This window comes from Macrotis lagotis, chromosome 3 (genome assembly GCF_037893015.1).
Source record: "Macrotis lagotis isolate mMagLag1 chromosome 3, bilby.v1.9.chrom.fasta, whole genome shotgun sequence".
Taxonomy (NCBI): Eukaryota; Metazoa; Chordata; class Mammalia; order Peramelemorphia; family Peramelidae; genus Macrotis; species Macrotis lagotis.
In genome coordinates, this window is record NC_133660.1 from 38374792 (window position 1) to 38394721 (window position 19930).

General features: G+C 37.5%; 1 protein-coding gene and 1 long non-coding RNA gene across 2 annotated transcripts in view; one reads left to right on the forward strand and one right to left on the reverse strand.

The window, feature by feature from the left end:
• SCD5 (stearoyl-CoA desaturase 5) overlaps positions 1-19930 on the forward strand; it is a 70931-nt gene that overhangs the window by 29765 nt on the left and 21236 nt on the right. Inside the window, exons 2-3 of the mRNA XM_074227384.1 lie at positions 3968-4098; positions 13169-13374. Coding sequence (XP_074083485.1) covers positions 3968-4098; positions 13169-13374 — 337 coding nt within the window. The remainder of the gene's footprint in view (positions 1-3967; positions 4099-13168; positions 13375-19930) is intronic.
• Positions 3330-8446, reverse strand: LOC141516050 (uncharacterized). Its single transcript, XR_012476594.1, has 3 exons — positions 8335-8446; positions 5994-6046; positions 3330-4501 (listed from the first exon to the last, which is right to left on the reverse strand). It is a non-coding gene; the product is annotated as an uncharacterized LOC141516050 (long non-coding RNA).

Below are 19930 nucleotides of genomic sequence, written 5' to 3' on the forward strand. Positions count from 1 at the left end.
AACAGGACACCCAGATTTAAAATGAAAGACTTGAGTAAAATTTGATGTGCTTCATGATCTCAGACAAAGCAAAATCAAAAATAGACCAAATTAAAAGAGAAAATCAGGGAAAACACACTGTTCTAAAATGTACCATAGACAATGAAGTGATATCAAAAAATTTTACTGCAAATTTCTGTGAGTCAAATTTATAAAAATAAGAGGCATTCCCCAATTGATAAATTATCAAATGATATAAAATAAGCAGTTTTCAGGAGAAGAAATCAAAGCAATCTTCAATCATATGAAAAAAAAAGCTTTAAACCACTATTGTTTAGAGAAAAGCAAATTAAAACAACTCAGAAGTATCACCTATCAGAAATGACAAATGCTGGAGGAGATAAAGAGAAAAGAAGTACGGTAATGAACTGGTCCAGTGGTTCTTGAGAACAGTTTGGAAGTATTCCCAAAAGACCGTAGAACTCAGCATATCCTTTTATTTTTTTAAATTTATTTATTTTGAATTTTACAATTTTTCTTCTAATCTCACTTCCCTCCCCTCACCCCCACAGAAGGCAGTCTGTTAGTCTTTACATTGTTTCCATGGTATACACTGATCTAAGCTGAATGTGATGAGAGAGAAATCATATCCTTAAGAAAAAAAAATAAAGTATAAGAAATAGCAAAATTACATAATAAGATAATGGGTTTTCCCCCCTAAATTGAAGGTCTTTAGTTTTTATTCAACTCCACAATTCTATCTCTGGACACAGATGGTATTCTCCATCACAGATACCCCCAAAATTGTGGCTGATTGTTGCACTGATGAAATTAGCAAGTCCATTAAGGTTGATCATCACCCCCATGTTATGCATATCCTTTTAACCCATAATTCTACTACTATTAGGTTTCATCCCAAAGAGATAAAAAGAAAAGGACACATGTGAATAAAAATATAACAGCTTTTGCGGTGGCAACAAATTAGAAATGGGGACAAATATTTCATATGTTTGTGTTGGAATCCTATTGTGCTGTGGGGACATGATGGCGGGGGCTCAGAAAAACATAGTAAGACCTTTTTGAGCTGATGCAAAGTGAAGTGGAAGAATTATAAAGAAGGAAGGAAATGGGAAGAAAGGAAAGAGGAAGAAAAAAAGGAGGGAAGGAAAGAAGGGAAGGAAGAAAGGAGGGGAAGCAGAAAAGGAAGGAAAGAAGGAAGGAAAAAAGCAAGGAAGAAAGAAAAGAAGGAAAGAAGAAATTTCATGGAAGTTCTAAAAGGCTGACTTGCTTTTGGGACTTCTGGCTATTCCTGGGACATATGTGCAGAAGAAGTCTGTGATAGATGGATATTTTGGAGAAATATTCCTGGAGCTCAGACCTGGAGTATCAGACTGTATGGACAACAGGAGTGTGGGGGTCTCAAGATGCAGAATGTTTTGTGATACTGCTCTGCAGTCCCTGATGTGTTGTTCTAGCCAGCCCTGCCTTCCCATTGAAAGCAAAGATAGAAAAACTAAGGTGAGGGGAATAAAAACCTTTCCAGAAGTAGTCATGATTCACTGCTTTGGAGCTTATGGGATGAGCATTTTGACTATAGTAAACACATTAGCCTGTAATCCTTCCTGAATGAGTTCTTATGTAACATCCTGAGAATGGAGGAAAAGATTGGATTTGAAGTGGCTGGGTGGCATGAGCTGAGTGTCTTGTGAATTATTTTAGGAATCACTTCATACTGTGAGATAGGAAGTATTTGAAGAGCACTAGACAATAGAGAGAGCTTGGGAGATGCTGAGGAATTATCTGATGAGTCTAAAAATGAGTTGACCATGGCAAGTTTTGAATATTGCCTTATGGCTTATGTATATAGGATGAACAGCCTCGAAGCCACTTTAGTGAAAGTACAAGTGACCTCCTAGACCTAAACTGTCCTTGAATAGAGACTAAAATGTTTAATGAATGTCTTCTAGTGAGACTCCACACTTATTAAAAAGACATTATACTTTTATTTAGAACTCTAATGCAATTAAATTCCGCTCTTCCTTCCATGAAAAATAAACAGGATTCTGGGTGGATATTGTGGTATTGATATCGATTTCCATTTCTTAGAGAGATAATGAGCAAAGTCTATAGAACTGACTCTAAGTTAATATCTTCTATTCAGGGGTGACGTGTGTGTGTGTGTGTGTGTGTGTGTGTGTGTGTGTGTTTGTGTAGTTCCTTTTTTTAAAATTTTATTTATTTAAGGCAATGGTATTATGTGACTTGCCCAAGGTCACACAGCTAGGCAATTACTAAGTGTCTGAGGCTGGATTTGAACTCAGGTCCTCCTGACTCTAGGACCAGAGTACTATCCACTGTGCCACCTAGCCGCCCCTTGTGTGTATTTTCTACCTTTGATTGGAACCTACTATTAGGACTCAAATATTCAGCTGTAAAGGATCAGCAACAAGCACGTCTGCCTGAGTGTAGACTTGGAAAGTGGTCATTGATGGTTTAAAGATCTGCTTCAGGAAACCCCAGCTTATTGTTATGCAAGCTTAGCAGAGGAATGCTGAGAGAGAGAGAGAGAGAGAGAGAGAGAGAGAGAGAGAGAGAGAGACAGACAGACAGACAGACAGAGACAGAGACAGAGACAGAGACAGAGAGAGACACAGAGACACAGAGACACAGAGACACAGAGAGAGGAGATTCTAATTACTGGTAGCTTTTAGCATAAAAAGAGAATTATTGATTCATAATAGTTTTCAAAAGTAAATCTAAACTATTTTGATAATAATATGAGTTAGCAATTTCTGGTGGCAGAAAGTTTGTAAGTTAGTTTAGCCTTTCTGAAGCATATGCTTCAGCTACCTCCTTTTACAGGTCTTCAAATTGGAGCCAAAGAGAAAAGACCATATTAATTCCATGTTCACTTTCTATCCCTACCCTCAGTCCTCTAGATGTGTTTTGGTGATAGAATGTAAGGAGTTTTTGAAAATGAGGAAAATGAAAATGAGGATAACTTAAAATATCCAAAGTGGTTGGAGAGGGCAGAAAAATAGGGAATAGTGATTAATCTCCCTGTACTGCCTGAATCCACCAGGTAGATCTGAAATCCTCTGATCACAATGAAGTTTCAGTCCCAGGCTTTTCTCTAGTGACTCCTTCCCATCAACCGCTCTGAGTCAGTTCAATGAGCACCCTTAGGATAAATTGATCAGACCAAGCATAAACAAAAATTACCCATCAGAATCTTATGACTGGACTCAGGTATTTGAACTAAGAGTTGAAACGTTGGTTTACCCTGAGAAGCACTTGAAGAAGGGCAGATAATCCCTGTTCATGTTTACAGAAGTAAACATTTTGCACTGTGGTCTCCATCTCCAACCTCAACCTGTGGGAATCCTCACTCTACTTTTCTCTAACATGGGTCAAACCTTTGTCTGGTCTAGCCACAGCCTCATTATCCTTGTTTCAATATAATCAGAGGTAATGCAGATCAAGGCATGGAGCATCCCTGAATTTTTGTCATTTCTATTATTGTTCTCATTTGCTCACAGAGTCTGACTGTTTAAAACCAATTAAAATTTTTTTTGCAAGTTAAAGATCTATAGAAGCAAACTCATTTATTATCATGCTGTCTGTAAAACAACTACTTGTGTGTCAAGGGGCAGGAGAGGATCCAAAGGGAATTGATTTTTATGACTGTCTTATCTCAGAGTAATTTGGACGTTCAAGCTTCAACTGGGGAGAAAGAAAAGTTTGAGAAGATGTTTGGAATATGAAGGTCAGAGTTTCTCAGAGAAAGGTCTTTCTGTCTCCTCAGTCCAGATTTAGAAAGCCACAAATCAATAGAAGGCTACAGTTTCTCAATTTCTTGATTTTCCATCAAAGGAGAGTCTCTTTTTCCTTGGACAATCTCATGAATTCTTTCCCAGTGAATAAAAAAAAGGAAATTTAAAAATTTCTTCCCAATTTATGAGTATTTCTCCTTTGTTGTGTTTTGCAGCATACCTCTGTTTCTTCCTGTCAGCTCTGGGAGTAACAGCTGGTGCCCATCGCTTGTGGAGCCACCGATCCTATAAAGCCAAGCTACCTTTGAGGATGTTCCTGGCTGCTGTCAACTCCATGGCTTTCCAGGTAAGGACTGGACTTGGCAGGTTTTCTGGATTCTGCCTTCACTACTTATCCTCACCTTGCCTTATTTATACTTGCATGTTGTCTTTCCAATAGACTGTGAGTTACATACAAGCTCATTTTCTTTTCTCTTTCTTTATATTTCCATCCTGGCTCATAGTTGGTGCTTAATAGATATTTATGGACTGACTGACCAGTTGCTCAAATTTTTCCCTTACCACCATTCCATTATCTGTCATCTTTTCTGTTTCACAGACACTTTGCCATCATATCTCCTAACTTGCCTCCTTGCTTCCAATATTTCCTTCTTCAAGGCAAGCTTGCCTCAGCTAATAAATTAAGCTTCCTGAGGCACAGTTTCACTCATGTCACTCCTGCTCACAAACCTTCAATGGCTCCCCATTGCCTGCAAGATAAAGAAAACTCTTTAGTTTGACATTAAGGTCCTCCACAATTTGGCTCCCACTTAATTTTCCAGATTTATTCCTTTCAGAGATACCATATTCCATACTAGCCATTCCTTGGTGTCAATACTCCATCTCTTACCTCTATGTCTCCATCGAAGCCATATGCCTGAAAGACTCTCCATCTCTTAGAATCTTCATTTTCTTTCAGGTTATATCTAAGACTGCTAGGTGGGATCAGAAGTCTGTAGTCTGGAAGACCTGAGTCCAAATTGGACCTCAGACTTTTACTAGCTGTGTGACCCTGGACAAGTCATTTATTCTCTATCTACCTCAGTTTCCCCATATATAAAATGAGGATAATAACAGCACTAACTTCCAAAGGTTGTTGTGAGAATCAAATGAGTTAATTTGTGAAAAGCACTAACACATAGTAAGTAATATATAAATTTTAGTTATAATTATTTTCATGAAGCCTTCTCCAGATGGCAGTGTGATGTTTCTCTCAATTTTCTTCCTATTAGACTTATTTGTACATATATCATCTGTCTAGTAGCAACTAAGTTACCTGAGTGTGACAATTATTTTGATTATTTGAAGAAGAAGAACCTGACCATGAAAAACTACCACGGTGGCAGGGAAGACCAATAAATAATACATAAGAGGAGAGAGGTGAGAGAAAAGGAAGAAAAAGTCATTCCAAAGTTTCCAATTCAGGTAACTAGTCAGCCAATCAACAAACATGTATCAAGCACCTAGCCAGGCACTATGTTAACTACTGGAGATAGAAAGAAAGGCAAAAGTCCCTGCCCTCAAGAAACTTACAGTCTAATGAAGGAGAGAACCTGCAAACAAACTGCACAAACAAGTTAGAGATGGGATAAATTAGGGATAATCAATAGAGGGAAATTATTCTCATTAAGGAGACAAGTAAAAGCAACAGAATAGGGAAAATTGAGGAAAAAGAGGGTGGCTGACCAACTTCATTCTGGTGAAAATATCTCAATTCCCTCTCCAATTTTATGTGAATAATAAAATAATAAATAAAAAATAAAAATTACTTCCTCCATCTGGAACTGTTTCATTTTATCAGTGCCATAAACACACACACACACACACACACACACACACACACACGTACACAAACATACATACATATAATTTTATATGATTTTAATGATGAGATTCCCAATAAATTCATCATCATCACTGTAGCATAATAATATTTATATTATTATAATTTGATATTTATAAAAGATTTCTGTAAACTTTATAACATACTATTATTGTAGTAATAGTAATTGTTTTGATTAATAATGAATTATATTACTATTACTATTTCTACATAATGTTTAAGTAGCATTTTAAGATTTGCAAAGCACTTTATACAAGTTATCTCATAGAATCCTCATAATAACCCCATGAGGTTAGTATTTTCATTATTCCCATTTTGCAGAAGCTAAAATTGTAGTAAAAAGAGGTTCATTGACTTACCCAGGATCAAGAAGGGTGGTTGAGGCAGGATTTGAATTCAGGTTTTCCTGACCCTAAGAAGAACACCAAGATTAGATATCTTCTTCAAATATATATGTATGTGTATATATATATATATATATATATATATATATATATATATATATATATGTATTTCAGAGGAGGTACTAGTTGAGCAGTGCTTATACTATAATGTATAATATCAATATCAGATTTTTTTCCTACCCCAGAGATCAATCCGGTAATTTTCCATTTGCTTGTGCAATGATCTGGATTTTAATTGTTATTCCCCTAATTGAGGACAGTGCCATAAGGGCATGCCTAGAAATTTTGCCCATTAGCCTGATAGCCTGAGAATCTGGTATTCTGTTAATCTGACCCTTGTTGGAACAAGGGCATTCTTTGAACATTGACTTGCTTATCAATGAAATATCTCTGACTTGGGTATCTTAAATTTTCTTAACCAACACTTTCTAAAACACATGTACTTGATGGTCTTCCACTGGAAGACCTCTGGAAGACCCTAAAGAAAATAGAATATACCCTTGTGGTAACCATAAACCACATAAGCTGTATCATCAATAATCCTTGCTGATATTAGGCAACAAGTAGTTACTTGTTCTCTTGAGGGTAGAGTTTTCCAAAAGACTTAAAATGCTGCCAAGTCCCTGTTTAGGGACTTTCTGGCCTTTCTTACAGATTGTCAGTGCCAGGTGTTATCTGGAGGGAAATCAGGGTCGACCCAAAATAAACAATTGAGTAAAGCACAGAATGTTCTTGTGAATGATAAAATATTGGCATCTGAACTGGAGCAAATTAAGACAGGCCCCTGGGCCTGAAATAGTGTTCCAAGTGAAACAAGAAGTTCCTAAAGAATTGAGGCAGTAATGTGGTCTTCTTTTTAATCTATTGGATAGAAACACCTTTTTTTAGATAGAATATCATTGTCTCATAAGATATATTTGTAAAACCTTATCTTCAAAACCTAGAATATCATTGTCTCATAAAATATATTTATAAAACCTTATCTTCAAAACCTATACTTTCAAGCTAGAGTGCTGGGGCAAGTTTCTGTCTTTCCATTAACTAGAAAGAAAAGTATCAAGAGTAAAATTGAAATTTCCCTCAGTTTTGTCCCAAGGTCACTGGACAGGCCTTCCTTAAGGGATGGAACTAGACACTACTGTTAACTTTTATGAAACAATCATCTATTCCTAAGCAAGTTGTTGGAAAACCAATAAAGATAAAAACCATATGCTGGGGGTAAAGCCAAGATGACAGAGTACAAGTTGGGACTCAGCTGACCCCTTCCAACAAACTTGTAGACCCCCCCCAAAACAAGCTCTGAAAACAGCAGCATGAAAATGGTTGAAGCTTGATATGGTGCCTCCCCCACCCCCAGGTGAGCAGAGCCCAACTTTAACATCAAGTTAAAAGTCAAGAAATAGGCTGGGACAATGAGAAAAAAAAAGAAGAAGAAGAACCTGACCATGAAAAACTACCACGGTGGCAGGGAAGACCAATAAATAGGCATAGAGGAAGACAACATTTGAAAAGAGCTACACCAAAAAACCTCAAAGAAAAATGATAATTGGGCTGAAATGTAACAAGAATTCTCAGAAGAGTTAAAGAGTGATAAAGGAAAAAAGCTGGGAAAAGAAATGAGAATGATGCAAGAAAATTTTGAAAAGAGAATTCACAGCTTGATAAAAAAGGCATAAAAAATTCTGAAGAAAATAACACCTTGAAAAACAGAATTGGCTAAATGAAAAAAGGTACAAAAGTTCACTGAGGAAAATAATTCCTTAAAAATTAGAATTAGTCAAGTGGAAGCTGATGACCCCATGAGACTTTAAGAAACAATAAAACAAATTCAAAAGAATGAAAATAGAAGAAAATGTGAGATTTTCCTTGAAAAAACAATGGAAAATAGATTGAGGAGAGACAATTTTAGATTTATTGGACTGGGGCAGTTAGATAGAGCACTGGCCTGGAGTCAAGAGTACCTGAGTTCAAATCTGGCCTCAGATACTTAATACTTACTTGGCTGTGTGACCTTGGATAAGTCACTTAATCCCATTGCCTTTCAAATATTAAAAAAAAGATTTATTGGACTTCTGAAAGCCATGGAGTAAAAAAAAAAAAAAGAACCTAGACATCATATTTCAAGTAATTATATCCAGAGGTAAAAATAGAATATCTTGTTAGACCTTCTTCCTAATCAAGATCAAAGTCATAGATAGGAATTCTTTTATCCTAGGCAAAAACATTTGTGAGTAGGCTAAAGCTGGCTATGGAAGTACTAGAGAATTAGAACAATTGACCATCAGCAAATTTATACCATGAATAGGGGCAGAGGGAAGAAGCCGTTAGTGAGTCTAGGCCTCCATCCCTGAGTGACTGGCCTAAAGTGAGGAAGTGGGATCTTGGAGAAGGATGCCAGCGTGACAAGATCTTGGGGGTCACATTCTGGATCTGGTCAATGGAATGGAGTTGTGACACAACAATGGGCAGGTGCTTGGTTATGAAGTGCAATGTGTGGGAAACTATGGAGGTTCTAGATTAGTTTGAATAAAAAGTGGCTCTTTCCATGCCAGCAATTTGAGGAAAAGCCCTATTCACCTTATCCTAACTCTGTTTATGTTAAAACAAAAAAGAAAGCTCCCACTATAACTATTTGCAAACTGAACCCTCTCAAATAAAACTGAAACTACCTTTGTGGTGTCCATAAACCAACTCTAGAGTTGTTTGTAAGCCCCCAGTTCTTTCTTAGCCTCTGGCCAAAATATTGGTATAATGATTTTCAGTTAGAACCAGAAATACCCTCCCCAGGTTGTGAGCCATATTTTCCACTTTAATAAAAAAAATCTGCTTTATTCTAATTTCCGTGGTTTCTTTTAGACTTTGGGATTCTCCTAATTTTTTTTTTACTACTTTTAAGGATTCTACCTCTACTACTTTACTATTTATAAATGGTACATATTATATTCATACTTTTAATTCATAGTATTATGAATAATATGATATTCCTATTATAGGTATATACTCATAGTATTTAGTCATATTATAATGAATAGTATATTAATATTTTGTATTACATTCATACTATTATATTAATACAATTTATTCCTATTAGAGCACAATATTCTTACTATTTATAGCATACTATTGTATCAAGTATAATAATTTATAGTCTTGAAATTCTACCTTATCAGAATTCCCACAGAAACTGAGAGACTTTGCTGAGGGTCAAAGAGACCTTGGGTTAAACTTACCTTCCAAAAAGATCATAGGAAATCCTGGAGCTGGACAGTCTGGAAGTGTTCAGAGAATCAATTAAGATCCATTAAGTTCTAATTATTAGTGATTTGGCACATTTTTCATCTTGGTTGTTGATAGCTTGGATTTCTTCCTTTTACAATTTGCCTGTTTGTATAAAATTTGAATCAGTTCTTTATGTATCTTTTGCATGAAATTTTTTTTTTTTAGGTTTTTGCAAGGCAAATGGGGTTAAGTGGCTTGCCCAAGGCCACACAGCTAGGTAATTATTAAGTGTCTCTGAGACCGGATTTGAACCCAGGTACTCCTGACTCCGAGGCCGGTGCTTTGTCCACTACGCCACCTAGCCACCCCCTGCATGAGATTTTTATCAGAGAAATATGCTGCAAAGATCTTTTTTCTTTATTTCACTGCTTCCCTTCTAATTTTAACTTTTAAATTTAAATTAAATATTTAATCAATATTGTCCACTTTGCCTTCTGTGATCCTCTCTATGTTTTGTTTGATCATGAACTAGTCATAACTCCAAAAAAGTATTTTTTCCTTACTCCTTTAACTTGCTCATGATGTGACTTTTTATATCTCAAAGTCATGTATCCATTTGAGACTTACCTTTGCATGAGGTATGAGATGTTGGTCTATACCTAATTGCGTTCCAGTATTCCTATTAGTTTTTGTCCAACAGTGATTCTTTATTCCAAGAATTGGAGTATATCACTATATAATTCCTAATCTTTCTGCCCCCCTTCCATGCTTTCCTATACCTACAAAAGGTACCACTAATCTTCCAATTTTCCACATTCATGCCATGGTATTATCTTCAACTCCCCAATTTCTATCACCCACATAGAAAATCAGTTTCCAAATTTTGTCATTTCAATACTCTCAATATCTCTTATAGCCAATATCTTTACTCATGTAAGCACCACCTTAGCTCAAGCCCCCATATCTTATCTACACGACCACAAAAACCTTCAAAATGCTGTCCCTACCTCTAGTCTCTGCCCCTCTACACAGCTGCCAAAGTGATTTTCCATTAGTGAAAATCTGACTCTATCACTTGCCTATGCAATAAACTCCAGTGTTTCCCTAATAGCAAGAGGATAAAACATAAACTCTTTAATTTTGCATTTCAAATTCTTCCTAAGATATTTCCAACCTACTCTTCCAGTCTGGTTCTTCCTTCTCAAGCTTTTTAATCTAATCAAATGATCCTCTTTTGATTTCTCACACACACAGCATGTCATCTCCAGCTTCTCTATTTTTGTGCTAACTAGTATTGCTTTATGTCTGGAATGCCCTCCCTCAAATTCCATTCTTTCTTCCTGACACAATAGACCTTCTTCTAATGTAAGATATTCTTATTCCTCCACCCCCCCCACCTACTGTTATTCTCTCCCAACAAACTTGCTTTTATTTATATTTGTTCTTTTAGTTCTAGGGCAGCTAGGTGGCGTAGTGGATAGAGCATTGGCCCTGGAGTCAGGAGTAGCTGGGTTCAAATCCAGTCTCAGACACTTAATAATTACCTAGCTGTGTGGCCTTGGGCAAGCCACTTAACCCCATTGCCTTAAAAAAATTGTATCTATTGTTAATCTAGGGAACTGCTGTTGGAGAAATTCCTCTGTCAAAACACATCAGGACTGAATCTTACAGCTTTGATGCTTTTCCATCTTGAAGTCTTAAGAGAGTGTCCTAGGTTGTTGAGAGATTAAGTTATTGTCCAGGGTCCCTCAATTTGGATGCATCCCATGTGGAACTTGATCCATATTTTCTTGACTCCAAAGTCAGTTGTCCATCTACTAAACCATGTAGCCTCTCACTATGTATGTAATTTATACCTGTCCATACACATACACACACATGTATGGCATGTCATCTAGTATAGTTTCATTCTTTGTATTTATATGCTGGTGCCTAGCAGTTTGTAGTACAAGGTGGGTGCTTAACAAATTTTTTTTAATTAATTGATGGCTATGATTGTCTACAAAATGGAGTCAAGCAAAGATCCTGGAAATGTCCCAGATCAACTAATAGTGAAGACAAAAGACATGTAGGCTTTTTTTTTTTCATCAAAGATGGTGTGTGTGAGTGTGTGTGTGTGTGTGTGTGTGTGTGTGTGTGTGTGTGTGCACTCTTTGTGTCTAAAGGTGTGTGTAAATTGAGAATGTCTTAGAATAAAAAAAAGTTGAAATTTAAATCACCAATAGGAAAAAAGAGCATAATAGACTTGTTAACACCATGCTTTTCTCTTTCTGTTAAATGAGGAATTCAAAGTGCCTTAACAAGCTAGTGAGGTAGCCAGTATTATTTTCCCCATTTTTCAGATGGGAAAACTGAGTCACACAGAGGTTAAATGACTTGTCTTGGTCACACAACTTGTAAGTGTCCATTTAAACCTAGGCTATTTCTAACTTTAGTGCTCTAACCATTGTGCTGAAGGATCAAGCTTGTCATTACAGCATCTTCGTTTTGCACGCACACACACACGTTTCAGAAAAGAGGTGACATTTGCTTCTTCATCATTTGCAGTTTCATGTACAATCATATTTTTATTGTACTATTACAGAAATGTTTGTTTGATTCCATAAATGAAAAGTCAAATACAAGTTCTTACCAGCCTTGCCCCTTTCTATCTTTTCAGACTTCTTATGCTTTATCCCCCTTAATGTACTCTACAAATGATCTATCAGTGCTAACTTCACATGCAATGCTTTGTCTCCCTGCCCTTGAGGGGCAAAGGAATGTGCTCCTTCCATTCCATGTTTGGAAAATCCTACCTCCTCACCACTTGTTTATTTAAAGATCAGCTCTTCATCTTCACAGGATGTCCACGGTCCCTCTCAACCCAGCTGCTAATGCCATCTCTGTCAAAGGAGGTTGTCTGATAACAATCGCACAGCAATCTCTCTCTTAGTCTTGCTGGCAAGAGTTCATCTTAACTGGCTCATCTTTCACCCGGAAGATGATCTTCTACTTGAGAGACTTGTTAATTATTTCTACACTATGTTCACATTAAATTCACTGGTTCTTAATCCAACTTGCCTTTCCTAAAAGTTCTAGTATGTTTACAACCAACCTGCAACTATGGTGAGGCATCTGGGACTTTAAACTAGGGGGAAACATGCAGAGGCACAGACAGTACCTTCCCTCAGAAGAGGGGCTTCCTCCCTTAATGACCTACTCTTTTTTTTTTTTTTAGGTTTTTGCTAGGCAGTGGGGTTAAGTGGCTTGCCCAAGGCCACACAGCTAGGTAATTATTAAGTGTCTGATGCTGGATTTGAACCCAAGTACTCCTGACTCCAGGGTCGGTTCTTTATCCACTGTGCCACCTAGCCACCCCAATGACCTACTCTTAATAATATTTTCCAGCAGTCTTCTTTCTCAACCTACCTTGCTCCCTGGTAAGGGGCACCACTTCTCATTGGGGGACACACTTTCAGAAACCCCAGAGTTTCCCACATTGCCCCTCATCCATGCCCAGTAAATGTTTAACCATTCTTTTTTTTAAAAAAATCACATACAATATACTTTTAAATTTAATCTACATATCAACATTTTCACAAATCTAAAGAATCAGCAGCTAAAAAAAATCAGGCCTAGATTTGTATTGTCTGATTTCTGAAATATAATAGAGATAAATTTACCAGTTAACTCTTTCAAACTGGTTAGAGCTGGCTCCTGCTCATTCTCAAGGTGAGTAGCTCCCTTGCCCTTGTTCAGGTGATAGGTTTTAGTTATGACTGGGTTTCCATGAAAACCCACAGATTGGGGTGCATGGTAGGGAATGAAAGGAAATAAGAAGAATGAGATTGAGGATAAAGAGAAAAAACTTATGAGAAGGAGAACTGAGAATTTCTTGGCCTTTTTTCATTATGTGCTCTTTCCCCTTGCAGAATGACATCTTTGAGTGGTGCAGGGACCATCGAGTGCATCACAAATACTCAGAGACAGATGCTGACCCCCACAATGCCCAGCGAGGCTTTTTCTTTTCCCATATTGGATGGTTATTTGTTCGGAAACACCGTGATGTCATCGAGAAAGGGAGAAAACTAGATCTCACCGACCTCCTTGCTGACCCAGTTGTCCGACTCCAAAGAAAGTAAGTGAACAGATGGTCTGGAGATGGCTTTCCTCCATAAGGGTCTAAGATAGCAGAGCTTGGGGCAGTAACTCCTTCCAGGGGTCCCTTTTTCTTAAATAAGCTGTATTTAAAATTCTGTTTATGGAGGTCATAATTGTTTGATTTCACATTAAGAAGTTTTTTTTTTTTCCTTTAGGAAATCTGCTCTCAGTTTCCATTTTAAATTATAATTCATTTCCTTTAGGACTAATCTAATTTTTGTCCAAGTGCATTGTTCCTATTTATTTGTGTTAGGTAGAATTTCCGTCTTCCATCTCCAGTCCACTGACTTATTTCTCTGGAACCTGCTTGCCATTTTTGCTTGTTTGTTTGTTTTTTGCAAGGCAATGGAGCTAAGTGACTTGTCCAAGGTCACGGCTAGGTAATTATTAAGGCTGGATTTGAACTCAGGTCTTCCTGACTCCAGGGTCAGTGCTCTAGCCACAGTGCCATCTAGCTGCCCCACCTGCTTGTCATCTTTTTTCCTAATTGTCATTTTATTTATTTATTTATTTTGAATTTTACAATTTTTCCCCAATCTCACTTCCCTCCCCCCACACCCACAGAAGGCAGTCTTAGTCTTTACATTGTTCACATGGTATACATTGATCTATGTTGAATGTGATGAGAGAGAAATCACACCCTTAAGGAAGAAAAATAAAGTATAAGAGATAGCAAAATTACATAATAAGCTAACAGTTTTGTTTTGTTTTTTTAATTAAAGGTAATAGTCTTTGGTCTTTGTTCAAACTCCACAGTTCTTTATACATTACTAAAATATTCTTGTTTAAGAGTAAACGTAATACCCACTCCCCTACAAAAATATAGAACCTCATGAGAAATAAAATAAAAGAAAGAAAAAAATGTGCTTCAGTCTGTGTTCTGATACCATCAGCTCTGTCTCAGGTGGATTGCATTCTTTATCATAAGTCCATCATAGAAGTTACTTCCATATCTTTCCACAGTTGCTGTTGCTGATTGTAATTCCCTCCATCCATTCCTCTCCACTACCATCTATTATATTTTCTCTCTCCTTTTACTCTGTCCCTCTTCTAAAACGTGCTGTAGGGTAGCTGAGTGGTGCAGCAGACAGAGCACCGACCCTGGAGCCAAGAGGCCCCTAAGCCCATATACTACCCCAGAGACCCAGCAAGTACACGGCCCCGTGGTCCCAGACAGGCTACCCAATCCCAGCACCTTGCAAAAAGTAAAAAAGAAAATGTGTTATATGTGACTATTCCCTCCTATGATCACCCTCTCCTTTATCACCCACATCCCTCCCTTCCCCCTGTCCCCCTTCTCTCTTTTTTACTCTAGATGTTTATATCCTATTGAGTGTGTATGCTGTTTCCTCTGTGAGCCATTTCTGATGCAAGTGAAGGTTCCCTCATTTCCCCTCACCTTCCCCCTTCCATATCATTGCAAAAGTTCATTGCAAAAAAAAAACCTTTTATATGAAGTATCTTAGCCTATTCCACCTCTCCTTTCTCTTACTCCCAGTATATTTCCCTTTTAGCCATTGACTCCATTTTTACAATATATTATATCTTCAAATTCAGCTCTTTCCTGTGCCTCAACTATAAAAGCTCCTTCTACCTGCTCCATTAAATGAGAAATTTCTTATGAGTATTACCAGTATCATTTTTCTATGCAGGAATACATGCAGTTCATCATCATTAAGTCCCTGATAATTTACCTTTCTCCTCTGCTCTCTATGCTTCACCTGAGTCCTGTATCTGAAGATCAAACCTTCTGTTCAGCTCTGGCCATTCCAACAGGAATATTTGAAATTCCTTTGGTTCATTGAAAGTCCATCTTTTCCCTGAAAGAGGATGTTCAGTTTTGCTGGGTAGTTGATTCTCGGTTGCATTCCAAGCTCTTTTGCCTTCTGGAATATTATATCCCAAGCCCTATTAATGTGAATGCTGCTAAATCCTGTATGATCCTGACTGCAGCTCCACGATATTTGAATTGTGTCCTTCTGGTTGCTTGTAATATTTTCTCTTTGACTTGGGAATTCTGGAACTTGGCTATAATATTCCTGGGGGTCTTTTTTGGATCTCTTTCTGGGGGAGATTGGCAGATTCTCTCAATTTCTTTTTTGCCTTCTGTTTCTAGGATATCAGGGCAATTTTCCTGTAGGATTTCTTTTTTCTTTTTTTTTTTTTTTGCAAGGCAAACGGGGTTAAGTGGCTTGCCCAAGGCCACTAGGTAATTATTAAGTGTCTGAGACCAGATTTGAACTCAGGTACTCCTGACTCCAAGGCCAGTACTCTATCCACTGAGCCACCTAGCCACCCCTCTTCAATAACTTTTTGATTGTTTTATCCATTTGACCTGAGCTAGTTTTTAACCTATTATTTTCTTCAGCATTTGTTTGGATCTCCTTAACTAAGCTGCTGACTTTGTTTTCATGTTTTTCCTGTATCTCTCTCATTTCTTTTCCCAATTTTTCTTCTATTTCTCTTACTTGATTTTCAAAACCTTTTTTGAGCTCTAGTCATAGCCTGAGCCCAACTTCCATTTTTCTTGGAGTCTTTAGATGAAGAAGCTTGTACTTCCTCATTTTCATATTGAGTATTTTGATCCTCCTTGGGATTATAGACAAAGTATTTGCCAGTGGTCTGGTTCCTTTTCCCCCCTCTGTTTACTCATTTCCCCAGCCTGTGACTGGTTTTGGGGTGCTTCCTGAGCTCTTGAGTATTATTGGGACATCCCCCCCCAAGGACCTCAGTGTGTGAGGTTCTAACTGCTCTCCTAATCTGTGAATGACCACAAGCGCACTCCTCTGCCACAAGGCTGAGGGAGGGTGGTCATTGTTCTATGGGGGGGGCATAGACTGTGATCAGGATCTAATTGTTGTCAGAGCCCCAGAGTCCTGTTTCAGGGACAGAGGACAGACCTTGGAAGTCTCCCTCCACTCCTCTACCTTCGGTAGGCTGAGCACTCAGGGTGCAGCTGTCTAGAAGGCTTGCCAGCTCCTGCTTCTGTTTCCTCCATCTGGTCTGCGGAGGCCTCCGCTGAGTGCCTCAATTGCTCTGAGGGCCTGGGCTTCATGCTAACTCTGGCAGAGGTCTCCCTGCTGATCCTCCAAGTTGTGCCCAATGCTCCCCCAGGGTGCAGGTCAGAAAACTGCTTCTGCTGCAGGGAGCCATGGCTCCCAGGCACCCTGGGGCTGTTCCCAGGAGGCTGAAGTTTCTTCACTTGCCCCTCTAACTCCATGGAATAGAGTTTTCCCACTATTTTCCAGGTTACCTTGTCTGGAGAATTGCCTCCCTGGATCTTTTATGGGTTCTCTCTCTCAAAAATTTAGTTAGAGTCATAATTTTAAGATTTTTGAAATATTTGGAGAGCACCTAGGAGAGGCTCTTCTCCTGCTACCATCTTCTGCTTGCCATTTTTTTTATTAGAGATTTTATTTATTTTTGAGTTTTACAATTTTCACGCCAATCGTACTTCCCTCCCCCCCCCCCAGAAGGCAATTTATCAGTCTTTACATTGTTTCCATGGTATACATTGATCCAAATTGAGTGTGATGAGAGAGAAATCATATCCTTAAAGAAGAAACACAAAGTATAAGAGATAGCAAGATCAGACAATAAGATATCAGGTTTTTTTTTTCTAAATTAAAGGGAATAGTCCTTTGTCTTTGTTCAAACTCCTTGGCTCTTTTTCTGGATACAGATGGTATTCTCCATTGCAGACAGCCCCAAATTGTCCCTGATTGTTGCACTGATGGAATGAGCGAGTCCATCAAGGTTGATCATCACCTCTATGTTGCTGTTAGGATGTACAGTGTTTTTCTGGTTCTGCTTATCTCGCTCAGACTCAGTTCATGCAAATCCCTCCAGGCTTCCCTGAATTCCCATCCCTCCTGTTTCTAATTGAACAATAGTGTTCCATCACATACATATACCACAGTTTGCTAAGCCATTCCCCAATGGAAGGACATTTACTTGATTTCCAATTCTTTGCCACCACAAACAGGGCATGTGAATATTTTTCATCATCTCTTCAGGGTATAGACCCAGTAGTGGGTATTGCTGGGATCAAAAGGTATGCACATTTTTGTTGCCCTTTGGGTGTAGTTCCAAATTTCTCTCCAGAAAGGTTAGATGAGGTCACAGCTCCACCAACAATGCAATAGTGTCCCAGATTTCCCACAACCCTTCCAACAATGATTGTTATCCTTTCTGGTCATATTGGCCAGTCAGAGAGGTGTGAGGTGGTACCTCAGAGAGTGCTTGCCATTCTTAATAAGACTTTTTTATCCCTTTATATCTATCCATTCTTCTGGTCTATTAGGTTACCTGAACTGGGAGTTACCTGGCTGGAATCAGCCAGAGTAAATGATTACTTTTTTAGGGTCAATATTAACACTTCAGAATGCAGAACTATTTCCCTGAATTTATGAAATTATTTCAAAACATACAACTGACACTGTATGACATCTGAGCATGAAATATGGTTCTTTTTAGTATTGTTTTCACATGTACTAAAGGGAGACTAATTCAAAATGAAGTTTAATTATGATTTTATTTGCATTCCATAGACCTTCCTAAGTTTATGACATCCTGATAAATTACCAAAAGGAAAAAAAAGATAAGGAAATGGAGACAAACAGGGTTAAGGGTTAAGTGACTTGCCCAGGGTCACACAGCTAGAAATTTTTGAGGCCACATTTGAACTCGTGAAGGTAAGGTTTCCTGACTCCAGTCAGGGCCAGCACTCTATGAATTATGGCATTACCTAGTGGCCCTAGAGTGCTACTACTAGTGATTCAAATAAAAAAGGCAAAAGACAGTCCAAACATGTTTCATATCTTGTAGGGATTTGAACACAATCAATTGGATGGTTATTAGACCTTTATTTAAGACGCTCCTCATGTTCCTCCATCATGACTCTCTTCAATCTTCCTTTTCTTCCTGAGATGACTATCACCTTGGGTCCCTTAAGTCTATGATGATAGAGCAGACCCTGGCAAACCTTAGAAAGAGATAATAAGATCTGGATCATTTACAGATGAGGAAACTGAGTCCTAGAGAAGAGACTCAGGATTCTCTGACTCCAAATCCAGAACATTATTAGAATTGTATTAACCTGACCTAGAGACTATATGAAATATGTAATGTTTATTTTCTAGACATAACACTTTAGCCAAGGAACCAATTTAATCTTTGTGAGAATCAGAAGCAATTGATTGATGGTTCAAAGGAACCAATTTAATCTTCCTTAAATACCTACTTCTGCATTTTGGTGGTGTAAGTGAAAAAAAATGACTTCATCTTTCAATTTTTAGTTTCCATCTGCCTTTTCTTCCTGTCCTCCTTTTGTAGTTTTAATATTGATACTAGTTCCATCCAGTCATTTGAACTTAATTTGCTTTTACACAATTAGTACTAATTCACAAAATAATACTTCCCTAAGTAGAAATAATTTTTCTCTTTTGGATTGGCCTCAGACACTTATTAGTTATTTCACCCTGGACAGGGTGAAATTTTCCTACAGATTAATATTTTCTTTCAGTTTCTTTGGGAGATTGTCCCAAGAGTAGAATCTCTTGGTCAAAGAGTATGAATCATTTAGCAATTTTTTCCTTGAATAATTCCAAATATATTCCAGAAGAGTTGAACAAATTCTCACCTTTACTGGCAGTGAATTAGCAGGTCGGTCTTCCAATAGTCTCTCAAACAGCAGGTTTTTTCCAATGTTTACTGTCTCTAGCTTGACATATGCAAGGACCTCAGAATTGTTTAATTTGTATTTCTTTCAGTGATTTTGTACATATTTAGGTGGTAACTATTTAATTTTTTATTCTTTTGACAGCTGCATTTTTTTACCATATATATCAGGGAATGACTCTTAATTTTATAGATGTGTCAATTCCTTATAGTTTGGCTATCAGACCTAATCTAAAATTGTATCTAATACAAAGATTTCCCCTAGTCCATAGCTTTCTAATGGAAATGATCTTATTTGTACAAAAGCTATAAAATTTTATAATGGATGTAATTTATGTTGTTATTTATGATACCTTCCATTCAGTGTCTAGTTATAAAATTTCTTCCCATTTATATCTGTGAAAGATATAATCTTCCATTTCCCTCTAATTTTTTATAGTATAGCTTTTAGAATCTATTTTATCAATCTATTTGAAATTTAATATTGTGCATCTAACTTTTTTTTACCAGTTTTCCCCACAAAGTGGGTTGAATAAAAAAATATGTCTTTCCCAGTAGTTTGTATATGGGTATTTATCCAATATCACACTATTGTGCACTTTGGGTTCTAGATCTTGGCTATTTCTAGATTTAGTCTACTTCACTAATCTATCTTTCTATGTTTTATCTAGTTCCAGAGAGTTTTGTTATTTCTTGCTTTGAAATATAATGTTCAAGTTGGTAGTATCAAACCTTTTTCCTTCCTCTGAAACATAACTTTTTATTGTCTAAGTGAATTTTAAAATGCTTTTCCATTTCTATAAAATATTCCTTTATTAATTTGTCATAGAATTAAATATGTAGACTAATTTGAG